Source organism: Sinocyclocheilus rhinocerous, unplaced genomic scaffold, assembly GCF_001515625.1.
Source record: "Sinocyclocheilus rhinocerous isolate Xijiao unplaced genomic scaffold, SAMN03320098_v1.1 scaffold114, whole genome shotgun sequence".
NCBI lineage: Eukaryota > Metazoa > Chordata > Actinopteri > Cypriniformes > Cyprinidae > Sinocyclocheilus > Sinocyclocheilus rhinocerous.
The window spans coordinates 623093-633884 of record NW_015646344.1 but is presented as its reverse complement, the minus strand read 5'-3'; the positions used below and the strand labels follow the sequence as shown (position 1 = coordinate 633884).

General features: G+C 38.9%; 1 protein-coding gene and 1 long non-coding RNA gene across 2 annotated transcripts in view; one reads left to right on the top strand and one right to left on the bottom strand.

Annotated features, from left to right (window-relative positions):
* The window catches only part of LOC107707318 (uncharacterized), a 2244-nt gene extending 874 nt beyond the window's left edge, over positions 1-1370 (top strand). The window contains exons 3-4 of the long non-coding RNA XR_001636240.1: positions 629-663; positions 944-1370. This is a non-coding gene — a long non-coding RNA (uncharacterized LOC107707318). The remainder of the gene's footprint in view (positions 1-628; positions 664-943) is intronic.
* A 5205-nt stretch (positions 1371-6575) lies between these two features.
* Positions 6576-8258, bottom strand: LOC107707280 (uncharacterized). Its single transcript, XM_016511268.1, has 3 exons — positions 8115-8258; positions 7692-7982; positions 6576-7493 (listed from the first exon to the last, which is right to left on the bottom strand). Exons 1-3 carry the CDS (start codon positions 8256-8258, stop codon positions 6576-6578), a joined length of 1353 nt encoding a protein of 450 aa, XP_016366754.1.
* Between the last annotated feature and the right edge of the window lie 2534 nt (positions 8259-10792).

The window sequence follows — 10792 nt, the reverse complement described above, 5'->3', positions numbered from 1 at the left end:
CATAGGCCTACATTTTGTTTTTTTTTTTTTTTTTTTTTTTAAATCTGTCCAAAAATAATACACAGCCTAACAAAAAGTAAATAAATAATTAAATTTTCAGATAGACAGACAATTTTTGTTTTGGCAATGTACTCCAATTGTAAAGCTGAATTGAACTGTATTACTGCAGTCCTAACATTCTTACGCATTTCGTGTATTAATTTACACTCGAAATATCAAAAGGATGCGTCAATTGAAGGACATAAACAGTCCTAAGCACCTCATCATTGAGAACAAAACGATTCTTTAATTGTTTTGTTATTCCTAATTGTTTTACTGTTTACATTTTTCTTAAGCTCTTCATTGTAACTTATCTCAGTGTGACAACATGCCCTGCTAATCTTCCATTCTAACCCCTTTTTTTTTTTTTTCTCCATTGGTTCAAAATGTATTTTCTAGTCAAAACTGAAAGGCATCTAATCAGGGCAGTAAATTGCCACCTTTTACTAATAAAATGTTATTTTGACGCCCTAATTTAATAGACAAGAACAAATATACAAACATCCATGAATGAGTCTGGATATGAATAATTATCCAGGATTTTAAATAACTTTGAACCTAACCTATTTGAATATTACTTTTATTACAGACGCCAACATCAAGAGCAGAGAAGGATAATGGGAGGTTTGTTAAAACATCACCTAGATTGACACATTTTTGCAAATTTTTTGCTATAATTCCATAAACACATTATAGATCATTAGCAAAGATTACATTTTTTTTGTACGGTTTATTAATTGGCAGCTTAAAATAAGCCATTTTTAACATTACAGAACTGCTTTACAACAGAATCGGAATTTTCCTATTTATGTCTGTGAAGCTGCTTTAACATAATCTGTATTGCTTAAAGTGTTATAGGAATAAAGGTGACTTGACTAAAATCTAGTGCATCTTCTTCCAATAGCCAATGTGTCACGTACGATTGTCGGAGCGATGGCAGGGGCGGTGACTGGAGGCTGTCTTGCCATTGTAGTACTGGGGGCCTCAGTTGTGATTCTTGCAAGCCCAAAAATGTCACCACTGGCGCAAGCATTCGTAAGCGCTGCACTAAGTAAAGGAATGGAAAAAGTAACAATCCCTGTGGGCGGAGGAGTTACAGGAGGAGCAACAGCAGGGGCAGCAGCGGCACTGGGGCAAGTAGCTGCAGGTGTCGTTCTTGTAGCTCCGGCTGTAGGAGCTTTTGGAGGAGCCATCATTGGATGTGAAGCAGCAGAAGATGCTGATTCAATGTATGATGCAATGAGGAGAGCAAGCGATCAAAACTTTGAGCTGGCAAAACATATAACTGAGAATGTTCACCAATTTAAAGCTGTTGCTTTTAAAACTGACAAAATGCCAAATGTACATAAAAAGAAGTAAATATTTAACATTACATTTATGAAAGTAGATCTGATTTGCTAATTTACTTTTGCTTCAGTGTAATCAAAGTATTTACAGGCATTTATTTTATTTTCCTCTGTCGCTTTTAAGTGATCAACTCAAAATGATTTAACGCTTTGTTTCATACCTTATAGTCTGTCTAATAAAAACATGAAATGTTTCATGATGTATCAATTTTTTGTATATGTAGCGTAGAGACTCCTTCTTAAAATATTCTCACGTATGTCATTCCCAACCTCAACAAAAGTTCAGTCACACAATTTATAATATACAAACTGTTTCAGATTTATTTTCAGAGACCCAATTTCAGATCGGTTTGTTTTTTCAGGACATATTAATGTTCACACTTGAATAGAATAGCTTTTAACTTAGGAGTACTTTATCCTATATATATATATATATTAACATGTTATCTTGATAAATTTTTCTTGTGTAATTTTGTGTAGGTCTGGTTAAATGTTTCAATAAGATCTTAGTCTAATCTGACTGTTTGGCATGATCAGGGCTGTGCAGAGACCTTTGGAGGGGCAGGTGCTCAAATTATAAAAGGGGCACATAGAACACGGCTTTTAATAGGGCTGCGCTCCTTGCTGAGATGTGTATCGAAACGGATGCTTCTGTATTGATAGCAGCGAATGACACAGTTTTGAAAAATAATCATAGAACAGAAAATACGATTTTAAATGTAAAAGTTAAAGAATTTCTTCTTTGCACCTCTTAATTACTCTGGAATTAGAAACTGAATTATATTATTGATATTATTATTATTGAGTTTACAGGGTATGGTCGTTTTGCCGTTTTAAACATTACTGCTGCTGTCGTAGAAATTATTATTTTTTTTTTAAATAGAATTCTATTCTAATCCTATTCTGAATTATTCATTTTTTTAATGATAATTAAAATAAAAACAGGATTGATAAGTATAATTCGGAGGATGTGAAAATAATAATAGTTCAAAGTATGAATTGACTCAATTGACTCACTACAGAGACATGACCTGACATGTTATGAAACTCTCTGTCCAGCAAATGGCACCCATGCAGCGTGAGGTAATTCCCAAAGACTTAAAAAAAAAATATATATATATATATTATTGCTTTAAGTCAAAATCATTTATCCTTTATTTAATTCCAGGATGGAGTTAACATTTATCAGAATGCATGAAATATAGTTTATCTAATTACCTGGATTCAACCAATATTCAATCACACTTGAAATGTGAAACGACAATAACAAGGATATGAAATACCTTTCTTTGTGTTGTAAACTGGAAGTAAAACAAAACAAATCAATTTGAAAATCAAAGATTGTTCATACTAATGCTGGTGACCGTGAAATTAAAACCTACGCATCTTTTCAACTTCTGTGATGAATCCAAATAATGATGGGCCTTGCTGTTGAGCTTTTACTCTCTCACAGAATAAAACCACATTTTCAGAAATGTCAGTTCAGTTTGTTTTTGCAGGACAAAATAATGTTCACATTTGAAGAATCTTCTCAGCTTTTAATTTGGAAGTACTTTCTTCTATATATGTCTTTAATATCAAATGATTTTTCTAATGACAATGGTATAATATGTCCACTAATTTAAGACAGTCTTAGGGATGGCCTTTTCGAAGGATTATCTAAAACTAAAATTAACGTATCGTAATACATTTACATGTTTATGCATACCGTCAGACTGAATAATTATTATAAAACATCTTTATTTTTCAGACAGAACTTCAAGACTGCTTGGCATGACAAAGTTTAGCTGTTGCTGTTGTGCATTCAGTATGGAGATACGATCTGACATGTTATGTGAAGTCTCAGTCCAGCAGATGGCACACGTGCAACGTGAAGTCATACAAAGATGCAAACATGTTTACTCTTATGCAGCAGATTTCATGCAATTAAAACGTTTGGCATTTAGACAGACGGATATATATATTTTCCCCAGTCATCTCAATGGCAAAAGTGTCCAAATTTACCTGGATTCACCCTAGTTAATAAGTTTGTAAGATTTGTGCACTAGATTGATCACATTAAAAAAAAAAAAAAAAAAAAAAGCTTTCTGGCATGAGCGTCATCTGCATGTCAGATCATGGGTGGATCTTGAGCTCTTGTAATATTTAATAAGTAATGTTTTTTTTTTTTAAGTGCTGCACTCTTAAAAATAAAGGTGCTTCACGATGCCATAGAAGAACCTTTTTGTCTAAATGGTTCCATAAAGAACCTTTAACATCTGAAGAACCTTTCTGTTTCACAAAAGGTTCTTTGTGGCGAAAAAAGGTTCTTCAGATTACAAAAAGGTAAGAAAGAGATGGTTCCTTAAAGAACCTTTGACTGAATGGTTCTTTGTGGAACCAAAAATGGTTCTTCTATGGCATCGCTGTGAAGAACCTTTTGAAGCACTTTTATTTTTAAGAGTGTGGTTCACCAATCTGAAATGCTGGATGACTTCTCTCCCGCAGATGGCGCTTATTCAAGGAAGTCGAATAGCCTACATTGAGAAAACAGTCTGTTAGCATTCCCATGACTTTTCTAAAAAGATTTACAGAGATTAAAAAAAAAGAAGAAAAAAAAAAGAAAATAGAATTACATTTGATAGAAGTACATTGGACGTTTGATAGGTGTGTCTGGATAAGTTAAAGTATGTGTGTGTCATTTACACTGCTATAATTATGTAGCTATGCATGTAAAGAGTGCAAGAGATAAAGCAGCATGCGCTTAGTTATGAGTATTTTCTATTAAGTTGCTTTAGGAATCATCCTTCATTTAATTCCAGGATGTAGTTTACATTTGTTATCAGAATGCATGAAATAGTTTCTTCAATTACCCGTAAGCAGAGTGAAATGACACAATTAGTACATCCTCAGAACGTGAATAATGAACTATCATTTCCCCAGGCAGCTATACGTACACAACCCGCCCTGAGTCAAAAACGGTTCGCATTGATCCTGTTTAATGTAAAAGATTTCTTAAAATACCAGGTCCATTAAAACTGCACTCAGACTCACTCATATCCCACCACAACACACGTCATTTCCCTGCCGAGACCCTCATAAAGCAGCATGCACTGAAACAACATCTGACAGGAACCTGATCACGAGGCTACAGATTACTGGAAGAAATCACAACACAAAGGTCATGAAATATACGTACTTGCCAGAAAAGGAAGTTTCCATTGAAATCACATTAAGATTATACATGAAAATAGGAAAATTACTAGGGTAGACTGAGTACATTTGAGACGTGTACAGTTGAAACACTTTAAATAACTTGCGTGCACAGGAACCTCACGCTGAGATTTTTGCTCCGCGCATGCGTATTAGCGTTCTCTTTGATCGTGGGAGATTTGAAAGGTGTGCATCTTTCCACCCCGAAGATATCGGCAAAAGTTTTTTTTATAAGGTAAGATTTTCACTTCACCATGTCCCTTCCACAATGACTAGCTTATGATCCTTTTATGATTGTTAAACTTAATGTATATCATTGCAAACGTTACTCTGTGCTCTAAAAATAGACATATTTTATGACATTGTGCCATGCAAGCTCTTTGCATAATCTAGATGTATATCATTGCAAACGTTAATCTGTGCTCTAAAAATAGACATATTTTATGACATTGTGCCATGCAAGGTCTTTTCATAATCTAGAGAAACGTGCGAGTATGTCAGTGGGGTACGGTTGAGACACAGTGTATCAACTGGACCCGGATTGGTGTCCTATTGCATCACATGCTATTTAGTTGTACAGTGTTATGATAATAGGTTACTCGTATTACCAGTACACTTACTATTATTTGGTATTACCAAATGTCCCCACAAGTATAGTAATGCCAGTAAATTCTAACCTTATGGGAACATTTTGTTCGGTCCCCATGAGGAAACAAGCTTATACATCACACAGAATGATTGAAAATGTAAAAACAAAGAAAGTTTTAAGTGATGGGTAGGCTTAGGGGTAGGGTTATAGAATAAAATATACTGTCTGTACAGTATAAAAACCACTACGCTTATGTAATGTCCCTATAATGTTAGAAATACCTCTGTGTGTGTGTGTGTGTGTGTGTGTGTGTGTGTGTGTGTTTGCGTGTGTGTTAGAGTTAGCAATGTAGTCAGTGAGTGGGCTTTATGTTTGTGCTAATCCTGTTACATGATGCCCCGCGTCAGAATTAGGACCACGAATAGAGGAGTGCCAGCAGAGCTCTTAGAGAAGGCCTCAAATGTAGTAGAGGAGGGGAGGTCAATTAGGAACGTAGCTGAGGAGTTCCACATTCCTGTTGCTACACTGACCCGATATGTCAAAAGGAAGCAAGAGTTAGCTGAGCAGGGCTCAAGCATGTTGCCCTCAGTAGGGTACAAGGGCTCCAATGCGGTTTTTACTTCTGAACAGGAGCTCAGCCTGGTATCTTGTGTCAGGAAAGTAGCAAGCTTATACTTTGGCCTACCCCCAAAAGAGGTAGGAATGCACTAAAAAGCACCAATAGGGAAAGATCAGTCAAACCAGCATTACAGGCACAACAGATGTTATGTTGTACATTTTACATTTTCTGTGAATAAATTCAATAGCCTTTAAGCTTGAAGTTAAATATAAAATTATTAAATGATAAAATTAAACATCTTATACAACTTCATAAACAAGTTATTTGAGTTATTTATTATATTTTATTTTCATAGGTTCGCAAATTGGCCTTTGAATTAGCTAGTTTCCATAGATTACCTTTTCCAGTGGAGTGGGCAAACAATGGCATGGCAGGAGAAAGCTGGTTCACCAACTTCATGCGAAGGCACCAAAATCTCTCTGTTAGGAGACCTCAAGCTACAAGTTTAACCAGATCAACTAGTTTTAATGAAAAAAATGTGGAGACCTTCAACAATCTGGCCACAGTCTATAGAAGGTATGGCTTTGAATCCAAAGACATTTGGAATGTCGACGAGACAGGTCTCACGATTGTCCAAAAACCTGGCCTTCTTGTTTCCACAAAGGGAGAACGAAGAGTCGGTAGTGTGACATCAGCTGAGAGGGGAGCCCTTATCACCATGGCACTCACATCACAAAGTCCTGCTCCTGCAATCACTGGACAAGACTGTGTATGGGCCACTGAAAAAAAAACACTTCAGCTGTGAGATGGACAAGTGGCACCGGGAGAATCCAGGAGAAACACTCACTATCTATGACCTGCCACAATTGCTCAACAACATCTTGCTGATGGGAGCATCACCACAAAATGTCAAGAAGGGGTTTAGGAGTACTGGGATCCGGCCATTCAACCCAGATATCTTCAGTAAAGATGACTTTCTTCCAGCTTCAGTGACTGACAGACCCCCTCCAGATGAATCTCTTCCTGGGCTGTCCACTGCCACCATCACATCTGCTCCTGGGCCGTCCACCTCCACCTTCACATCTGCTCCTGAGCCGTCCACCTCCACCTTCATATCTGCTCCTGAGCCGTCCACCTCCACCTTCATATCTGCTCCCGAGCCGTCCACCTCCACCTTCATATCTGCTCCTGAGCCGTCCACCTCCACCTTCATATCTGCTCCTGAGCCGTCCACCTCCACTTTCATATCTCCTCCTGGGCCTTCCACCTCCACCTTCATATCTGCTCTTGGGCCGTCCACCTCCACCTTCATATCTGCTCCTGAGCCGTCCACCTCCACTTTCATATCTCCTCCTGGGCCTTCCACCTCCACCTTCATATCTGCTCTTGGGCCGTCCACCTCCACCTTCATATCTGCTCCTGAGCCGTCCACCTCCACCTTCATATCTGCTCCTGAGCCGTCCACCTCCACCTTCATATCTGCTCCTGAGCCGTCCACCTCCACCTTCATATCTGCTCCTGAGCCGTCCACCTCCACCTTCATATCTGCTCCTGAGCCGTCCACCTCCACCTTCATATCTGCTCCTGAGCCGTCCACCTCCACCTTCATATCTGCTCCTGAGCCGTCCACCTCCACCTTCATATCTGCTCCTGAGCCGTCCACCTCCACCTTCATATCTGCTCCTGAGCCGTTCACCTCCACCTTCATATCTGCTCCTGAGCCGTCCACCTCCACTTTCATATCTCCTCCTGGGCCTTCCACCTCCACCTTCATATCTGCTCTTGGGCCGTCCACCTCCACCTTCATATCTGCTCTTGGGCCGTCCACCTCCACGTTCATATCTCCTCCTGGGCCATCCACCTACACCTTCATGTCTGCTCCTGCGCTGTCCACCTCCACCTTCATATCTCCTTCTGGGCCGTCCACCTCCACCTTCATATCTGCTCCTGAGCCGTTCACCTCCACCTTCATATCTGCTCCTGAGCCGTCCACCTCCACCTTCATATCTGCTCCTGAGCCGTCCACCTCCACCTTCATATCTGCTCCTGAGCCGTCCACCTCCACCTTCATATCTGCTCCTGAGCCGTCCACCTCCACCTTCATATCTGCTCCTGAGCCGTTCACCTCCACCTTCATATCTGCTCCTGAGCCGTCCACCTCCACCTTTATATCTGCTCCTGGGCCGTCCACCTCCACCTTCATATCTGCTCTTGGGCCGTCCACCTCCACGTTCATATCTCCTCCTGGGCCATCCACCTACACCTTCATGTCTGCTCCTGCGCTGTCCACCTCCACCTTCATATCTCCTTCTGGGCCGTCCACCTCCACCTTCATATCTGCTCCTGAGCCGACCACTGCTGCCTTCATATCTCCTCCTGCGCCGTCCACCTCCACCTTCATATCTCCTCCTGGCCCGTCCACCTCCACCTTCATATCTCCTCCTGAGCTGTCCCCTGCTACCATCACATCTGCTCCAGGGCCGTCCACCTCCACCTTCATATCTGCTCCTGAGCCGTCCACCTTCACCTTCATATTTCCTCCTGGGCCATCCACCTACACCTTCATATCTGCTCCTGGGCCGTCCACCTCCACCTTCATAGCTCCTTCCTGGGCCTTCCACTGGTGCCCTGGCTCTTCCTGAGTCAATAATGACCATAAATTCAGATGATCTTCAGGAAGTAACCCTCACTTTAGTTCCTGTTCCTCTGTCACTGCAAGAGGAGGAAGTCACCTCCACTAAATTAAGATAAATTGATTTCCCTTCAGGTGATCTGTTGGCCATCAAATTCTGAAAAATAAATGTTCATACCTGTGTGAGTGTATGTTCACCAGGAGAATGTTCCAGTTTTTTGTCCTGAACTAATCAGATCCTACCCGAAAGCTGGCCCCAGAAAGACCCATTGTTAGCGTCGGAGGAAAAGAACCAGTGATATTCTCACTGATGCCCCTGTAAAGGAGGACCTTGAAGAGGAGAGAAGGCCCTCCTTAAAAGTGAAAAGATAGACAAAAAAAAGAGGGAAGGAAAATCGAAAAGAAAACCACAGAAGACACCCAATGTCTGGTGTGCAACAAGTGGTTTTCTATGTCCCGGCCGGGAGAGCAATGGGTGTCGTGTTCAAGCTGTGGCATGTGGTCTCATGCAGAGTGTACTCCTGGTGGCCAGAGCTACATATGCCACCACTTTGAGTGACCACTGACCATTAGTTTTTGTTGTTTTCCATTACTATTTCCATTGTTATTTTTACTGTTATGTTTACATTTTGTACTGTTTGCTACATCTTTTCCAGTGTTAAATACTTTGTTCCTATTTTGTTTAACTGAATCTGAATTAAATAAAGCAAATAAATAAATCTGAATGTAAAAAAAAATGCACAACTAATTTATTACAGTCAATGTTTAATGTTCAGAAATTATTATTTCAAGACATGAAAAGCGTTTTGGCTCGTTTTTGTGGGCTGTCCCAAGCCTTGTTGCAATGTGTTCATTGTTAAACTCCAAAATCAGATTATTTTTAATTCTTAAAAACGCCATATATTATAACGCAATATTATTTTATTTTATTGACAAAATATTTTAGTTTGTCTTGTATATTTTTTTCCTGATATAAGATAATGTTTTAAGCTGTCATACAGTCATGTTACAACGTGCCCCTCAGATGTTACAATGTACCCCACTTACGGGGCATGTTGTCACATTTCACTTCCATTTTTTGAGGGTAAATAAAGAAAAAACGTATACACTATAATTATGAATCAAGGTGACATATTTATACTAGACAAGTGTGAAATTACTGTGGACAAAAAAATTATATTCTGAACCCCTTGTGGATTTACACAAACTGAGAAAGTCAAAAAGTGTTACTTTGTGCCCCACTCTCCCCTTTTGCCATACTTTCCGTGAAAGTATTAAAAAAGTCCCAAACCATTGCATCTCCCCTCAAGTGATTCCCAACCGTTTTCGTCAGTAAATCCTTTCTGACCTAAAATATTTTCTTTAAGGTCCCCTACGATTTTATCTTAGCCTAACATTTAACAATATTTGAGTGTTCACCATCTCTGATGTAAGGTTAATGGTAATATGACATTCAGATGCAAGTAAGCAAATGAAATATTTTGGGTTTGTTATAATATTTTAATTTAGATTTATTTATTTTTTTAAATCTGGTTGTTCATTTTATTTAATATTTTATGTTGAAAAGCAAATTAATTAAAGTTAATTATATCAACTTACGAACCGACCCCATTTCCCCTTACGGAGTGTTTAAAGGAATCGGTTCGGTTGAGTGAACGATTCAAGACTCGTTTGTAATTCTTGTCACCATTTGTCCAGCGTGAAACGGGCATAAAGATGAAACCAGCAGAAAAGGTCATTGAAACGCACAAACAAAATGAACTGAGCGATCAAGGCAAGTCTTGAATCACTGCTTGGCCAATCGACTTTGAGCGTTGTACCCAGATTGCACACGTACGTCTGCAAGATGTCTGTTAAAGATCGCTTCATCTGGAAAGCATCTGCTGTGTACAAACATCTGACAGACATCTTTAAGATGTCAGTTTTACATACATTCTAAATCAAACATCTAAAAGACATCTTCTAAACATCTATTTGACATCTGATAGGAAACGTCCTATAGATGTAGGGTAGACTGAGTACAGTAGAGACACTTTTTGCTTTTTTCATGACTACACAAAAACTAGATGCTGAAATTAAGTGATTTTTCATATAGTTTAGATTTTTTTTTGTGTGTACTAAAATATCATGAATTAACAATAGCCATAAGTAGTTTATATTTTTGATTAGCTCATAAACATAATGTGCATTTTTGTCTCAACTGTACCCATATAGTGTACAGTTGAAACTGTACCAAGGTACAGTTGAGACACCCATTCTTAATGCTAGAAAGCTGGCTAATTATTTAATGCAAATGTAATAAATTACATTTGTGCATTTTTTTTTAATTCAGATTTATTTATTTGCTTTATTTTATTCAGATTCAGGTAAACAAAATAGGAACAAAGTATTTAACACTGGAAAAGATATAGCAAACAGCACAAAATGTAAACATA